General features: G+C 38.9%; 1 protein-coding gene across 3 annotated transcripts in view; it reads left to right on the top strand.

The window, feature by feature from the left end:
* arhgap15 (Rho GTPase activating protein 15) overlaps positions 1-18,865 on the top strand; it is a 781,647-nt gene that overhangs the window by 185,597 nt on the left and 577,185 nt on the right. For all 3 annotated transcript variants that reach the window (XM_041201317.1, XM_041201315.1, XM_041201316.1), the window contains exons 5-6: positions 4,945-5,032; positions 16,115-16,204. In XM_041201317.1, the coding sequence (XP_041057251.1) occupies positions 4,945-5,032; positions 16,115-16,204 (178 nt within the window). The remainder of the gene's footprint in view (positions 1-4,944; positions 5,033-16,114; positions 16,205-18,865) is intronic.

Raw genomic sequence — 18,865 nt, 5'->3', positions numbered from 1 at the left:
AAAACAAGTGGATGCTAGTTCCAAACTTAACCCTCCTGTAGGTGGTTTATCAGGCAGATTTTCCCCGAGCATACTTTATCCATTGTTTTATCATAGTTAGTACATTTTAAAGTCAAGACAACAGATTCCTTTTTTACTGCGCAGGTTGAGAGCGTCTGTTTGCGTATGCATTTATTTTTAAATCTCTTATTTTAATTTAACTTTTGTTGGCTTGTATTAAAATAAATATCATTTTAAATCAGTAGAAAATATTGCACATAAAGTTATCGACTGGTTTATTTTGGTATTTGGAAAATTCAGCAGTGGAAATATAAAGCTATCTATATGCACCACAGTGTCATATAAAGCCCGAGGTCAAATTAACTTTTATGATGACTGATGAATACATTCTAGTAGCTGTGGTATCTTTTTTCATTTTATTTATTGGTTGGTTTTAGTAATCAGCCAACACATTATGACAGAGTGCATAAAAAAATTCAAACTCATTTTAAAGGCACAGTAACTTTATTAATAATGTGCAAAATTCCAAACCATGTATAAACTCAAATGTATTGTTCCAACTATGGAACAATGATCTCATTTTCATGTAAATAGAATGAAAAATTAACTCAATAAAGCCAGTAACATCCAAATAATGTGTCTATTAGAACTAAAAATGAGCACTTCATTATTGGGAAAAAAACTTTAAGCATTTGTATTTTAAATTCAAGTCAGCTGTAATCTCAACCTGAAAATAAGCAAGAACATTCAACAGCTACATTAAAATATTAACCACAAGCTAAACAAGGATAAATAGAATAGTTTGCATTCTTTGATCAAAAGATGTATTAAAAAAATACACTCTTCATTTCCATTCATTGGAATTGCTGATCCAAACATAATCTAGTTGCACTGGCAAAGCATTGTATTTCTCAGTAAACTTCAGTTTTTTCCTGGTTTATCAAAACTTAATTGTGCTAAAAGAAGGATCAATACCAGCAATTTCTGTCAGGAGCTGTATTTGTTACACCTGAAGGCATTTGAAATTGTGTTTTTAAAAAAATGGTCGCGAGCCTTTCATCTTAACTACAGTCTGGCTTTCAGTTTCCATGATGATTACTTTGATCTAGCTGTTTCAGAATAGATTCATGTGTTAACAGGATGAGGCAGGAAGAGTAAGACAAATGTAATAAATTCAACCTGGCTCACACCACAGGGAGACCTTTGCTTCCATTTGATTCTCTGCAGCTCCGTTCATAAATCTCTTCTGTGCAATCAGTAGACTAAAATCCTGGAGGAGTTCACATTCTGTGTATCCTCATTATACAGACGTTACTAGCTATACAATAAAATGGGCTTTTAAAAAATAATAAAATTACCATTTGGTATTTTTCTTGTATCCCCATTTGATAAGTGCTGCAACCTGATTTTGCTACCATCTGGTGGCTATCTGAGGACATATCACACAAGAAAACTTGTTTTCTGCTGCTGTAGATTTAAAATGGTTAACGATGTCACTTAAGCACCTTATCCATAAGGATTGATATTAATAGGTATTGTTACTAATATACACCTAACAAATGCATCCTGTCATGTATTTACAAGTCATTGCAGAGATTTGTGTCACTGATATGAAAGTAAAAAACTCCAGTTGGGGAAATCTGAATTAAAAAGAAAAAGTGCTGGAAATGCTCAGCAGATCAGGCAGAATTGTGAAGAGAAACAAAGTTAATAATGCAAGCTAAGTAGACCTCTCATGAGAGCATTCCTGCTCCTTCAGGCCTCACAGAATTTATTTCAAATTGACCATTTTTGGCTGCTATTCTGCTGTAGTAAAACCAGTCAGTGTCCATGCCACATGGGCTGTCATGATGTCCCCAAGCCAGGGCCCGACGCACATGCTGGGACTCCAATTTTCATGCTAAGGAAAGCTTACTACATGAAACAGGCCTAGTGGTCAGCTTCTTTCAAAACAGTCTCAGAAGGATAATCAGTTCAGGTGTTGGTAAATCTCCTGACGCTATTTTGAATCATTTAATTCCTTCTTAATGCTGATTTGGGCAAATTAAAACTGGCCTCACCTTTGGGACTTTTCTTTATCTAAAACTGGGAAGAGAAGCGCATGCATAGGACATAATCCATCTTGTTCCCTCCTAAAATGGTAATCACGGTCTTATGTGTGTTTGTTCACAAAAGTCTAAAATGAGAAAACTATTAAAATATTTATCACAATGATATGTTCTGATGCAAGATGTGGCGATTTTTTATATGCTAAGGATGCAATAAATAAAGTTATAAATTAATCATAATCAATAACTGCCTGGGAGATGCAATACATTATCTTTTTTCTTTCATCATTTGCTGTACAAGATGGATTTCTGCCATTGATACAGTCTATTATTATGACTACACTTTCATGTACTTTTAAAAAGATGTATTTTTTTAGATGGCGTAAGATCCTCTTAAACTCATCATATGTCATGGATAGACGATCTGCTTTGCAATGTGTATCTGCCTTATGTCTAACCTAGAGCTACGGAATTGGCCCAGATATGACATGACCTCTATTTATTGTTCTTTCTATTTATTTCACCAGTAGGCCTGCCAGGCTTGGTGCTAATTTTAGCAGGATAGCATTGGAACTGCCCTGTAGTTACATCACTCTTATAATTCTTCCACATGAAAGCGATTTATTATTATATGAAGGAACAGAAAGAGGAAATTTCATCTGAAATGCCTTCATCCACTTGGTTCAGTTGAGAAACACACTCTATAATTTGGAATTGGACAAGCCTTTCTAGGAAGGTCTCAGATTTCATTCCTCATTGGTGGTGAGTTAGCTGACTTCAATTGGGGCAATACCAGGAGCCTCAGTATCCATGGGCAATGAAGGAGTGAGAAAACATAATTGACGCTCTCTCTCCCAATCATTACAGAATGGTGACTGCTAGAGAGGATTGGTTTGCCTGTGACACAGTCACAGTCAAATAGCCTTCCAATACTCACTGTCTAAGCTCAGAGATGAAGAATGACAATTTGAGCAAAGTACTGAAATTTAGTCAGCATCCACGTAACCACATCCCAGCCTGAATCAGCACTTTCAAGCAAGGAGAGGGAAACATTTGTGGAAATTAATTTTGTTTTGATCAGATGAGGAAGGTCGAATGGTCCCTTCTTTTCCCTTTCCTTGTTTGACCACAACAGATTTTTTGTCAAAACGGATATACTTGCCCATTCAGTAAGTGTTTAACTGCTTATATGCTGTAATCAGAAAAGACACAATCTGAAAAATTTCTTGAATCTTAACAAAGAAAAGAAGATTGCTTTTATTGTACTTAGCCCTGAGTAAAATAATAGAATATGCTCCGACTTTCACACGCACGCAGGCTTGAAATTCACACACACGCACACACACAAAGAGATTACAGTGGGGAAGTATAAAGGAAGCAAATTAGTAAGATTAAAGGGGTATTCATTTCTTGGATGTTGGTGACTTGGCTGGCTTCAGGCTGAATTTGGTGGTCCTGCTGCTTTCACTCAGTGGTCCTGGTGCTTCCAGTGTCAAGGTGATTTAAAGATGCAGACAGACGATTTATCTGTTTCTCTGAAGACAGTAGCGCTGGGTTGAATCCTTCTCAGAAAGCTCTCTGCGGCACCTGGGTTAGTCACGATCAGTAGACAGCATTCAAAAGCTTGTTAGCTGGGCGGAAAGAGAGAGGAAGGAACCCACTCTGGGTCTTGTTCCTTCAGCATCCCAGCTGCTTGTCCTTCTGCAAAGAAAGTAGGTGCTTAAAACACACAAGGGTTGGCTTGTCAAGTAACCTTTTTCTCTTCAACAGCCCAGGGATCCAAATAAGGTCATGGCCAGTGTACTCCAATTGTATACTTCTCTTTAGCTACGAACAAGACTGATATGGACTCAAAACATGAACTCTGTTTCTCTCTCCACAGATGCTGCCAGACTTGCTGAGTTTTTCCAACATTTTCTGTTTGTACTCCAATTGTAACTTGATTAGATTATGTCTGGAAATCCCTCTCTCAGCCAGGATCCCATTGTCCTAGTGATTATTGCTAATGGGTTGTCTCCACGCAGTTGAATGTCTGGATGCTGTGCTAATGAGATAAGAGATGTGGACCATTCATATTCCCCTGAGGTCATTGTCTTTGATAGGGGTTTTTTTTCAGAAAGGTAGTGGTGTTGGAATATGGAAGATACAGTGATGCAAATTACTTGGAATCTTTGGCTGTGAGCTCAAGTCACTGGAATGCAGCTTTTTTCTCTTTAAAAAAAAAAGTATTCAACTAGGGGTTTCCAGCCAGTAGATTCAAAGATCAGTTTTTGATATAAAGCATGTTTTCATGGCAATTTCAACATCTTCAAGTGTATCCTTGTAGAAGAATCTTGTATAACTAATGGCCCCTTTGGCAACAGGATTGACAATGTTAAAAGCACATTATCTGTGAGTTATGTCTAGTTAAACATAATGAAGGAAGTTTCTAACACTAGAGTGAAATTAATGGAGCTGCTCTCTTTCAAAAGTAGCAGAATTTCAAAGCAAAGACTCTATGACAAGTTTTTGTAGCTCTAAAGTGCTTCCTGGAAGTCAGTAGGGAATGATGAAGATCATAAAAATGAGATGAAAGCACTTTTTTCCCATAATGATGGTATGTTAGTTCTGAATTTCTGCTAATTTCTAATCTGAGCCCTAACCCTAAACTTTAGGGGAGGAGGTTTCAGCATCTACATTGTTGCACAATTTATTTTGTGATCTAGGTGTAGCAGAAGAAAAGCAAATTAAATACAAGGATAAACGTATCTGGCTCCAAATTTAACAACACACTTATTGTGAAACTAATTAGTAACAGATTCACTGATGGAGCATTGCACTGAGACTGATGGTCATGAATACTCCGCACTGCTGCTATATTTGGTCTCTGAGCATCAAAATCTCACTTCTTTTTCAGGAAAAACTGGACCAGTTCTTGGGTTTGCCTCGAGGGAAACAAAATTGAATTCTACAAAGAACGCAAACAACAAACTTTAGCCAGTTTGGTAAGCTCTTCTAAAGATATCTGTTGTGACATTTTGTTAAAGGGAGACCTGCACTTGACGTGCAGCCTTTGATCTGCAGCTAAATGTCTCATGCTGTCTGCTAGTCGGTTTGAAGGTGGGATACGAATAACTGCAGTGGTGAATAAAAGCAAGCCTTAAGGAAGACACAAGACCACCAATTTTCTTTTCCATGCAGTCGGCATTAATAACTAACTGTGACAGACGTGGGTAAAAAAAATCAAGGATTTTGACTGTCTGACAGCAGTTGTTACCTTGCAGCTGAAAGATGCTCAGGGAAAAGTAAGGCGCGCACCTCTGTGTGGGATCAAGGCCAGGGAGCAGACAGTGACACAGTGTGTGTAGAAGAGAGCTGCCTTTGATGATAGCCCACTGCTAAGTGCTCTCAAGGGTGAGCAGGACCTGCCAGACCTTATTGAAGTGATGTGCGGCTGGGAAGGTGTACTCTGTGCAGGAGTCAAAATGAATAAACTCTTTTGATGTAGCAGTTGACTAAAATCCATTACTCTGATTGTCATGCAGGCATTTTGGCAGCATGTAACATGCGACTCCCATATTAATTCTGACAAAATGACCAAGATATCTATCAAAGGAAATGAAATGTTAAGCGCTACAGGAAATGTCATCTGTATCTCCTAGCCTTACACATGGACTTAATAGCCAAAAGAGAAGTCCTCCCCAACGGGGTTGACCAATGTAAACAAAGGGAAGAGACATCCATGAAAGTACAAGCATACAACTCTTTATTACAATTTAGCAAGCATCCAAGAATGATTTTTAAATATTTTATACATATTTATTAACGTGGATTTTGGGTATCTTTTGAAGGAATGAAACATCCCCTTTAGAAAAATCCATACTTGCATAACCAGATCTGTTAAGCTGGTAACTTTAAAGAAGCATTAGTATATATGTGGAAAACTAGTTAGCACATTCCGTGCACGTGTCGATGATGGCTGTCACATTAGTGCTTTAAAAGTAATGTGTTTACATTTTGCCATTATTTGTTTTGCTTTTGATCTGTGATTTGCATAAGTAAATTCTTCTGAAGAATCCATTATGAGATGACAACAGAGTAGATTTTCTGCTTTGACCACAACTGGCAATCTGGGTCTAAATTGCGCTGGTTTTGTGAAGTGAAATTATGACCCAAGTTTCCGCTCAAACTCATTTAAGCAATCAAGATGTAAAATCACCCATGAACCAGTGCAATTGGGCAGCATAATGGAATGTTTTGTCGTATTAAAAATACCCTGTGAGGGGTAGCCTGATGTCATTTCATTAACACAGCTGAAAATAGGTCCTGACAAAAAAAAACATTTTTTATGACTTCCCAGTCCATTACCTGTGAGCAACCGATTTCAAATAACTGAAAATAACTTTAAAACATTAAAATGTTAAAATTAAAATTACATTTTCATGCCCTTGCGTTAAAAAGAAGCTTAATTTGATTTGAAAAGCTTAATTTCACGAATGATCACAAATGGACGCAATTGGTAGAAAATTGCCTTGATCATTAATTCTAGGGGCCTGGGCAGTTTTGTGGGTGGGGTTGTTTTCCAGTGCAATGTTTTTTACACCAGAGTTCTTCAATCTTTTAGCTTGATTTGGCTGATTTCTATCAACTTGTGTTGGTTTCTGCGGAAACTCTAGGCCAGTATATATAAAAGCTCTTTATTAAAGGTATTTAGTGGAAAAAAATGAGAATGTTCAAACATTGAAGGCTGAAAACTTCTGTTAACAGTCGTGGAGAGATGAATTTATGTGTCAATGTAAATTGCAATGACATTTCTATTGTTAGATGCTCTTTGTCATTTAAAAAAAATGCAGTGGAAAAATAGAATATAGCCCTTTTCGAAAGTTGAGGAACTTTTGAAGAAAATAATTATTTGTGTTTCCTATCAGTAATGCTACCACAACTAGAATACGAAGAGGTGAGACTTAGTGGCAGCTTTTCCATGTTTCTGTCAGGAGGTGCAGTTCTCAGAAGTCCCAGTAAGTAGGAACTCGGGGGTCCAGCTCTCAATTCTGGGTGGGCATGCAGAGAGATACTGGCATCAGATAGGTGGCTGCTCCTCAGCGTAAGGATTGTGGGAGTCCATAAAATGCTTCTACCATATAGGATCTAGGTGTAGCACCCCTTTGGCTGCTATAAAGTTGGTTACTGCCATGGAAGGCACATTCACATCACAGCCAGTCAGACTGTTAATTAGCCTGTGACTCCTGCCACTACTTCACACTCTTCTCCAAGAGAAGAGTGTGAAGATGTGAATACTACAACAGCTACAATAGGAGATTCACATACCAAGGGAACTGCTCTCAACTTAAAAATGTGAAAGTCACTGCAGATTGCACGACATTCCGCTCAGAATTGGTGTCAAGATGAGATCAAAACTATAGCCACAGATGTGTGAAACACGTGTTTTGCCACTGTACTACTGGGGATGCTGTTAAACAAATTTTAATTCAGAGTGTCACTTCCATTTTATCAATTTTTAGAACATTCCATATAAAATGAAAAATAATAAAGCCAGAGCATGACAAAAAATTTCATATTTTGAAACATGAAAATGTCATGAAAGAAACCAGAATCCATATATTCAGTCTGTAGAATTTAATGCACTCCCATCATTCAAATTAAACCTGACGGGTTAAGGGTAGAAAATGGCATCTGCTAAAGAATATGTAAAGTTTGGGAACATTTCCTTTACAAACATTGCTTCGACATCATTAAAGATTTTGACAATAATTAAATAAACTTGGACTTAGAATTGTGTTTAAATTAAATATTTCAGAAATTCCATCTTCAGTTTTCCAAAATGAAAAAACACATAACCATTTGGTGTGATATAAGATGATTTGGTCAGGAAGATGAAAGATAAGTGGACTTTAAACATTTTTCTAACCATCATCAGTGTTGCCCCAGGGAAGCCCTACAGCACTGACAATGGAACACCTGTCTCAAAACCACAAAGTCACAGCTATTTAAGTTTCTATCACAGCACTGGTCATTGCAAGTTCACCAAGTACTCAGTAATTCAATAGACATTGCACATTATGGCAGAATACCTCAGAGAGAGAGAACAAAACTGATACCACTTGTAGGGCGGTATCTTGTGGAGGCTACTGGGGTCTTGGCTGCTGGCTGGAGAATTCAACCCTTTGTCTTCCTCTTTTCAGGAAGGTCTGCTTCATCTTTTGCCACTCAGGGACTTAACAGGCCAGTGGTGGGCCTTCCCTGGGGACCAAAGGCCCAGGGGCACAAGTCCTACTTGTCGGGAGTTGCCAACCAATCAGGGGCTTGTGCTCTTCTGCATTCAGCAGTGTCACCAGGAGAGCAGTGGCTGTTACTGGTACTACACCCACCAAGGCCTCAGATCGAGGCGGGACTCAGGCACATGAGTGATTGGGGGTGTGGGAGGGAGGTTGCTGGGGGGAGGTTGTGGGGGAAGGGTTTGGCAGCAAGGGCAGTGAAGTGGCTTTCAGTGGGCACCTCCCACATTCCTGTTGCCAGGTCCCTTGATCAGGCACTTTGTGCCTTTGAACAAGAGATCCTGGGAGCCGGCAAGCAAACATGCCAGGTTTTCATGCTCCCTGCATAATAAGGCCACCGTCCACCACTGAGTTAATACTAGGGGCAGCAGGATGAGGGTCCTAAGTGGGTATCAGTTGCCCCCTTAGGGCCTCATTTAGCAGTGGGGCAGTAAGACTGCCCATGGGCCTTCATGCCACAGGTTTAATTGGGGTGGAGGCAGGAAGCTGATGGGGTTCCCTCCTGCCCGATTAAATGCTCCTTATCAACAGTCTCACCTCAGGGGAGGGCACAAAATTCTGCCCCTGGTTCTGTGGGTGCAGATTCTGATATTACTGGCAACCTGGCTATCCCCTGACATGTCTAATCTCTGAGCTGATGGAAGAAACAAAGAGGTGAGCTATATTTTTAACTGAATAAGTGAATCAAGTTAGTGAGTTCAGAAAATAAAACTGCTTCATGATTGACCAGTGGACCGTACACTTGTGATGGCACAAGTTAAACACTGTCAACTTTTTCTTCTTCCCTCAAGTATAATGGGACCATCTTCACAGAGAACCTCCATTTTATAATCAGATGACAATTTTGATCATGATTGAGCCTGGCTGACTTGTTTGAATTAATACCTTGTTGAAATTCCAGTGGGCAACTGTAAAGGTCATTTTAAACCCCTGAACCCAATTCAATTGCTGCAAATTGGAATTTAGAGCAGGGTAGTTTATCGAGATTTTTTTTTTGAAGAAAATAACAAACTTGACATATTCCAAGTCTGTAACCAATAAAACTGACAAGTGCAAGATGGATAAATTCTGCTCTATCCATTGTGAAAGAATGTACATGACTGCGATCTCAGGCACAGATCATCTCAGAGTTGCTGTAGAATCAGAGCAATTGGACTTATCAGACTTTGTAGCTTGTGGGGTGGAAAGGCTGGCAGATTTGGTTCTTAAGCAGTCATTGAACTCAAACCTGCGACACTGAGATTATGAAACAAGTGCTCTTTCTGCTACACTGCCATCATGCCTCAGGTCAAATGCTTCTTTTAAAAGAAAATCCAGATTTGGTATAGCAAAAAGCGCATTGTATTTTGAAAAAGTTAACAGGAACTGTCAGGGTCAACAAAAAGTCATCATCACTAAAATGTTGTCAAAAACAAATGATGTGAATTAAAATTAACTGCAATACTGGACCAGCACTGTGATGTGGAGCATTATTTCCTGTTAGTAATGTCAGAAGACAGAATTTGAATATGTATTCAAATGAAGTTTACCTTACACTGAGTATAATTTAACTAATCAGTCCAAGCTTCAGTGACAGCAAAGAGAAAGCTATAACAGAGACATATAAACAAATTAGACAGTAAACCTTAATTTATGTGATAAGTGGAATTTACTCAATCACTTAGGCTCTTCTAGTGTTTACTAAAACACAGTAAAAAGAGCCTAAGTACTGCATTTAATGGATCTAACCCCATTATAGATGCTTTAGTTTACATACATTGAGGAAGTTATAGTCAAATACCACATGCCATAAAACATTGACTGATAAACAAATTTAACCAATCAGTAAATTAGTGAATCCATGAACAGAATATGTGATATCTGGCTGGCAATTATCTAGAACTTATTTACAACTGTATCTACTATTCAAGATGGAGTGATTACTACTTCATACATTTAGATAGGTGTTTTAACTCTCTTTTAAGAAGATCAGCTTGATTTGTGATAATGATTATGCATTTTCATTTATTTCAAACTGCACCAATTTATTTTCTTCTTTTGGGTAATGATTTGCTAGCACGACACTGGATTCATTGTTCAGGTATCATGTTTAGAATGAGTGTCCCTGCTCCATACTTGTGTTTATTTAAGACTAGGTCCAGATGATCAGCATTTTTCATAGGTGCTTTGTGCTGTCACTCTACATTTACCAAATGAAAAGAAGGAAGGAATTTTTTTGAATGCGGCAAAGAAAATCTTTAAAGCTCCTTATGATATCAATGGGATGAAAATCAAATGGATTCTGTAGTGGGTGGTCCACCAAGCCAGATTACCATCAAGGGGCTGAAGATGAAAATCTACCTTAACAATGTAGGGAGTGCAGTACTGAGCAAATGCTGCACTGCCAGATGTGCCATCTTTTAGAGGAGATGTTAAACCGAGGCCCTGTGTGGCCTCTCAGAAAGACATAAAATGTTCCAAGGCACTATGTCACAGAAGAGCAAGGTGCCCTGGCAAATATTTATCCTTCATCCAACAATACTAAAACAGATTATTTGGTCATAATCTCATTACTGTTTGTGGAAATTTACTGTGTGCACATTGACCACATTTTCTACTGTAGAGCAGCAACATCACTTCAAAAGTGCTTAATTGATTAGAGCATTTTGGGACATTCTGAGGTTGTAAAACAAAAGTACATAAATGCAAGTATTTATTGTCCCTGGGCTCAATATAGAATCCTCCAACAATTAACAAATATACAATAAATATGCGCAACTTACTGCACCGTAGAAATATTTTGTCGTCACTGATCCAATTCTTTTGATTTTGAATTGTCCAGTTAGCTACTGGCTTGGCAGCAGGATGAAGCAGTGGCAGCATAGGCAGTGACAAAGGAAACTGATGGAGAGGGTACAGTGGTATTAACAGTGCTGGTGGGTCAGCCTTAAACTGCTGTGCATAAGACAGAGCCATGTTTTAGATCTCCTCCCAGCCCAAGTAACCCTGCTCTATTCCATTGAACCCATATAGTGCAGAACGCCCTCCAAACCTAAGATTAAGCCCAACCTTAACCCTGACCCTCAACCCAAAACCTGATCCTCAGCCCTAACCCTAGCTCTCAGTCTAAACCTTAACACTGAGTGATCCTCAACCCAAAACCTGGTCCTCAGCCCTAACCTTGGCTCTCAGTTTAAACCTTAACACTGAGCCGCAACTTAGTCATATACTTTCTTTTCAGACTGTTCAATTTGTGAAGATACATGAAATCTGGAATTCAGGAACTTTACACCTTGGGCACAATTCAATGGTCTCTCAGTGGTGGGTCGGTCCACTGGGTGGAGAACTGTTGGGAACCCTACTGAGGCTATTTCTGGGAGCCCTATTGGGATTAAGTCCTAATTAAGCATCCCACTGGCTGCCATCAGGGTTCCTGGCTCCACTGGGGAGGGTTTTCCCCACTGGACTTCCTGGTGCAGGGCAGATATCCAAGCCTGAGAGATTCCAGCCAGTTAGAGGCTGGCAGGAACTCTCCAGTACTGGATGCGTCACTGGGAACAGCAGTTGTTGCCAGTACTGCAGTGGCTCAGGAAAGGATTTTCATGAGTTAAGGTGAGTGAGGCAAGATTGGCAGAGCCAGTCAATGAGGTCCCAGCAAAGGCAGTGAGGGGAGGTTTCTGTCAAGACCAGAGGAGTGGCTTCCCAAGGGTCCCTCCATCTCCGCTGATGGGTCCTTCCATTGGACTCAGGATGCCAGAGAAAGAGGTATCACCTTGCTAGATGGCAGACATACTTGTCAGGGGTTACCTGGCGGTTTGCTCATATGGCGTGGCCCCATCCATCACTGGTTGAATAACACTGGCAGCATGATGAGGCCTTTAAGTGGATTCAATTGTCCTCCAGGAAGGAAGGCAGTTTCTTGACCCTTCCTGTCCTGGAATGAATCGGGGATAGACAGGAAGGTGATAGAGCCTCCACTCTGCACCTTCCTGCTCAATTATATAACACCCCACCCCACCCCAACCGGCCCGGGCTCCGGGGGAGCATTAAATTCCACCCTATTTCTTGAAAGTTGGAGTCCTGGGATCATCCATAACAAACTTAAAGTATTCACATCGGATGTTTTCTTTTTCAATGGATTATCCAAACTGCTGAGTCAATAGCAACTGTAGATCTCTCTCTGCATTCTTTGTTTGTTGCTGTTACGTGTCCATGTGATACAGCCTACTCCATTCATAAATTTTCAGATGGTCTATAACTATTGATGCTGATAGCTTGGCCCTACATTTTTCAACTTAGAACTGCTAACATATCCTCTTTGTTGGAAGCAACTACTATCACAATGGGAATGGCTTTAAGATGCTTTAAAAGCTTCACTGTTTACAGAGCTTGATGAATCTACTATTATATTGATGAAATATTCAGTCCTCCCTCAATTCTTATTCTTATGCATTCAAGATAGGACAATCAATCCAAGAAAAACATACCTGCTTTGGAGCATGTGGGACAAGGTGGCAGAAAGTCTCCATAATGTCATAAGATTCAACAATCAGTGGAAGAAAAGCATCTTGCCAGAAAATGAAGAGCTGGCATGTTAATTTTATGGGCCAAATGAGTTTACCCTGACCTACTTTAATCCTCGTTATGGCCTAATACAAAATAAGTGATTCTTCTTGTATAATCATTTGTGTTCCTTTGGTTATTGCATGCCACTTTAAAATGCAGACTAGCTGTATCTATAAATTTATAAAACTCAATTGACAATGTTTTATAAGCTCCAAAATTAGAACTTGCTTATAGATTTTTTTCCTATAAAATAAGGCAAATGACCAGCATAAGCACTGGATCTGAAGAGCTTTGAGAATAACAGCTTTTTCTAAGATGAATTAAAGTCACAGGCAATATAATTATTTAAAATAAACCTATTTAGATAACTGGGCTAAATATCATGAATGAACACAAGACTCATTATAGTTTTGCATGTTCCAAGGTGCGTATGTATGTGTGGATGTATGTAAGGTTTTAATGTAAGCTGAGATCTTTGCTATCCTTCTTCCAACTTTTTTTCAATAACTGTAGTTGACAGCTAAGTAGGCTAAGAGCCCATGTTCTTAAAGATTGGGTTTTCATCCACATTTTTGATTAGGCAGTCAGTACTCTTGGAATCTCTGTCTAAAGCTGGCACTAACTGGACATCTGATATAAAGATTGAAGGAAATGGGCATGCCATTCCTATTTCCATCAGGGACTTGTTTACATAATACATCTTGCAGTATCCTGTGCTGAAGAGAAACTTTTTTCAATTTGAATTGTGGCCTGTACCACCATGGAGTGAAACCAAAAATGTTTCCCCTTGTTTTAGACTATGATGTGTTTCTCTACTGCACCTTTTAATGCTGTTTTGAAGGAACCATTTGTGCTAATAAGTGAGTTTGATTAGCCACAGAGTTCAATCTCTATTGGACGTGACTTGCCTTTTGGATGTGGTTTTGTTTGTCACTTTATTGCTGAACAGTTGGGAAATATTGCAATCATGTGGCAACCACTGTTTAATGGACAGTTTTCTGTTTCCTTCCCTTGACTTGGTGCTCACCCAATATTCATGTCAGAAGAATGAAAGGCTGATTGAAACCTGACATTCTTTGAACCCAAGAGTTTCTGGCTCTGACTCTGACATTCAACTGAAAGGAAGAAAGACTTGCATTTATATTGAGCCTTTCACAACACCAGATGTCTCAAGGCAGTTTGCAGTCAATAAAGTACCTCTGAAGTGTAGTTACTTTGGTAATGTAGGAAAAGAAATAAGGAAAGGCTCGCAAGTATATAGCACCTTTCGTGTCCTCACAATGTCCCAGAAAGCTTTACTGTCCACCCTTCCTGAATAGGCTGTTGGTCCGCCACTTTTTTTCAGTATATTGCGGTCATGAGGCAGAATCTTACTGCCCAGTTCAAAAGTCCATTGACTGCGGCAGGACCGTAAAATCCTGCATAAAATTCCGCCCATGATTCTCTTTTGGACCAAGTTGCTCCTGCAATAACACTTTTAAAAAATACTTTAACCTGCATATTAACTGCGTAAAATTTTTTGCATTTTTGCACAACCTTGAAGCTCCAAATAAATTGGACTCTATTCTGGATATCAGATAGGTCCATGTGCAAATAGCAGGGAGTGGGTAAGTGATTTGAAACCACTCAGGAGTTCCAGAAGATCTCACACTGAACATGGAAAGCAAGACTTGATTATCATCTGCCACAGCCTGGATGCATACATCAGCAACTTGGCAACTAATCAGAAGTAGGATTCGAATTTCTTCTACAGCAATCCAGAACTGGGGTCCAGAAATCAAAGTAATGTGTATATTTTAGCAGATTTTCTAGAGCTGCCACTTCCTTTCCATACTTGAAAGAGAAAAATAAATCCTGTTTTTAAGCATTACCACCTTAACCACCTTATTTATTCAAGGCGGCCATTGTTAGACTGGTTCGGATTACTGGTGAGATGCAATCACTAAACATTATGCTAATTCCTGAAACTAGCCAATTGAATAAAAGACACAGATTTAGTGATTTTTGCTCCTTCATGACTTGTACAAATGATGGAGGTCAGACGATGGTGCTAGAGGACTTAAAACGCATGGCACAAAATAAAATGCACTACAGCCGAGTCCTCATATGGTGTACGTCCAGACTGTGTTAGATGATAATCGAGCCATGCTTTCCATGTTCATTGCGAGATTTTCTGGAACTCACGAGTCCAGTATCCACAGTTGGGGACTTAGCACACAGGATGCATTTGGCAAAGACCTCAGGCACCATGGCTGGCTGCCACCAGCTTGTTTTTGGGCTATGAACAAAGAAAAAATATTTATAAGGCACTTTAATTATGAAGTGGTTTCATAATTTTCTTTAACCATTTAAGTATCATTCCTGCACCAAAAGGGAATGGTATTACTGATTTTGTTACCCTGTACACACTATGGGCCAGGAAACTTTCGGCCTTTCTGTACATTTTCCTGACTCTATTGAAAAATCCATTGGGTTAGAACTTGGAAAAGGGGACCAAGTGGCATAGTGGGTAAGCTACCTAGGGTTTGTATTTGATAGCACCTCAGTATGATAGCATTTAAAAAAAAAGAATCTTTGTAAGTATAGTCAGGGCCCAATGTGAAATCAGTTGGTTTGTCCTCACCAGTGGCGGCAGGGCCTATAGAGCAGCAGATTACCAATTCATGACCACTAAATGACAGTCTCAGAGAGGTCATAGTGAAGAATTGTGGTGAAATTGAAACAACTGAGAGAGGCAGTAGAGGGTGCTCTTTCTTGTTTTGAGTTGACACACTGCCAGGGGAGAGAAGAGTGTGTTTTAACCTGCGGCTACCTGCTTTATCTGACTTGAAAATACTTGATGTTGGTACTGGGTAACGATAGCAAAGAATTTAATTTAATCCATAGAATTGAAATCTATAATCTTGAAAAGTTTAAAATATCACCAAAATGTATGTATGTTTAAAGAATGCATTTTTTTTAACATTATCATGTTTAAATGATGTCATTAACAATGATTTTGTTTTTAAACATCATTCTAGTATGAGGCAAGTATAAGCTATATTACTTTCACTCTAGAATTTTAGCTTATGATGTGAAATGTCCTATTTTATAAAATGGCGAGAACTGGGATGGATAAACATTGAATTCTAATTTCTATTTAACCCATCAAAGTACTTTTTTTCCCTTTTAAATCCTCACAGTTTTCAATATTGGCCACAGTTTTGAGATTTGAAGATGACATTGCTTTTCCCTCCCTCACTACAGAAAACAGGCTGTAAACCCGAGAATGTGGACCTGTGTGGCGCTCAGATTGATTGGGCAAAAGACAAATCCAGCAGAAAGAATGTGCTTCAGGTAGGATGTTTTCTTGGTAGCATGATTAACTTGGCAGTCACTTCAGTCGAGTAATCCTTAAATGGCTGCAAGTTGCTTAGTACCTCAGATTTAGCTGAAGGGATATCATAATTTGAAAATGAAGAATAAAAGAAAGCAAATAGCATTCATTGAGGGAAAATTATTGTTTCAAAGTACAAAAACTCTAATGCACTGTGCACATGACAGTTTCCTAACAAAAACCTGTTTTTTCTAACATTAGACCATTTTGCTATCTTATACTTGGCTAGTATAATCCATTGATATTACAAAATGACAGTGACAGGCCTTTATCAACTTCCTCTGCCCAGTGGAAAGGAAGCAGTTGTGATTTAAATTGCAGTGGTGGACCTACCACCCCATTTCCCACTCACTTTATATCCATTGCTATAATGCATCTTGAATTTCCATGGGCGTTCAAGGCACAGACCAGAGTCAGACAGCAGCCTCATGAGTCCATGCAAATGGAAGTCCTATGATGGACATAGGATGCCAAAGCAATTTAAAGGCATATTTGTCAGATTGTGTTCCATGGCCAGTCCGCTCATTAAAACCTAGTAAGCAAGAGAAAGGAGCACCAGAAAAGTTAAGTATTCAAATTACTTTTGAAGGGCCAGGAAAAGCTAAAATGCTCCTCAGGGGTCCATAATATGGACTCCTGCCCACTCAGAGTCTCACATCTCCCCACCCCACTCCAACCCTCCTTGATCACACCTCCCATCCAGACCTACCTTTCTGCTAATTGGATCGATCTCCAAGCTCATCATAGTGTCTCATCCTACAGCCAACAAGCAGCCATGCAACCTGGCAAAGCAGCTTGAATGTTAATGAGGCCTGGCCCTCAAAACAGACCAGACGTTCCACCACAAGTATTGGCCAGCCTGCCCAAGCATTCCTCCAGTCAGTTGCCTGAATGTTAAAATTCTCTCCCACCCTCCATTTGTCTTTTTCTTTTCTATTCCTACCAGTGGGCAAGAAGTTGTTTTCTAGCTGATTAATCAGCCAACCATTTAACTTAATGTCAACATTGCTAAAGAAAAATAAAGTATTTCAGTAAGGGTTCTGTGAATTCAATAAGGTTGTGATATTAGTAATGTGCTCATTAGCGCTTTCATTTGAATTTCCTTTGTCCATTTCAAAAGGACAAACAAACAAAATTATCAAACGTGGACCTTTTATTCAGACATTCTGACAAAGGGTCCACACTGTTCTAGGACAATGTCTTAAATTGATAAAGCTGGCTGAAGTAGCACATTCATGATCATACAAAGATATAAAATATTGAGAAAAACTGGTGCAGCTCAAATAAAAGCCACCAGGAAGCCTCTGTAATGGTATAATTATTTCACAGTTTATAATTCTCTTCAATTGTCACTATCTTCCATCTTATACACATTACCCTCTTCAATTGGGTTAAATTACATTGTGTTTGAATTTCTTTCCAAGAAATCTGTTTCATGGTTATCCATTAACTACATCCTTCAGAAATCTTGAGAGATCTTTGGAGTTCAATGTGAAAGAGCTTTTCTTCTCCATCCAACTTCAATCACATTTACATGCAGCTTATTTATAAAACCACTCAGTACTTCATTTTGTAGATATATACATTATGCTAGTCTCTTCTGCCATCTCAAGTCTGAAGAGTTTAATAAAAACTACTTCTCTAAAATGCTTACACAAGTTCCTAGTCCAAATGTTGGTGACCGCACTGTTTATTTGCACTGCTGCCTGTGGCTAAGAACGCACATGTTCCAAGATTGCAGCCAATGATTATCTGACAAGGCTGGCTGTGAGAAGTTTATTTTATATTAAAACAGGTTGCATCAGCCTTGCTAAAGACAGACATTTTTTTCCCTTCAAATAACCCAGGTTTTCTAGCTAACTGACATGTTTAAAATACTTTGTGTTAGATGGTAGTTCAATGTTCATTTTTGGTCTGAAATTTGAGGTGATGAGGATTGGAAAGGATTACTCCATAAGCCCAAATAATCCAAAGTGTCATCAACATAACAGTGTATGTAATGACTAAATAAAACCATCTTAAAGGTGGACAATAATGTCAATCAACAGCAGGGGGTTAAGTGCTTCAGAAAAAGTGCCATGGCCTGACATTCATTAGTCATGCATAATTTTATGTGTGTGTGTGTGTGTGTGTGTGTGTGTGTGCCTGTAGATGCTTGCTTCTGATGTTCTGAAATTCTTGCACCATATTTTACATTTAAATGGAGCTGTGATGTCATTTTTTTTGAAGGTTGTAGCGGGGGTGGTTAGGATAGGTTTTAAATTTAAAATTGTGCTGCATTTTCTTTACGTTGTAACATATTTTTCCATTACAAACTGATGCAACACATCTTGGCTTTGCTGCCTGCACCAAAAAAAAATAGAGGTTGTGAAAGCTATCATTTACAAAATGTTTCAAATAATGTTGTCGAGCCAGGCTTACTTTCGAATCAAGCGCTATTTTGCTGAAGGGTGTCAATTTTCTTAATTCCATCTATGGGCTGATTGCCAGTGATTTAAGTTTCAGCGTGGGGAAAAAAAAACAGCTGGAACAGTATATTTAAATTCCATTGTTTGGTAAAATTGTAGAATGAAGGAGTTGAACCAAATATTAATATTAGCTACATTTCAAACTGTTTTCTT

Source organism: Carcharodon carcharias, chromosome 12, assembly GCF_017639515.1.
Source record: "Carcharodon carcharias isolate sCarCar2 chromosome 12, sCarCar2.pri, whole genome shotgun sequence".
Lineage (NCBI taxonomy): Eukaryota > Metazoa > Chordata > Chondrichthyes > Lamniformes > Lamnidae > Carcharodon > Carcharodon carcharias.
This window is presented reverse-complemented; position numbering and strand designations above follow the sequence as displayed.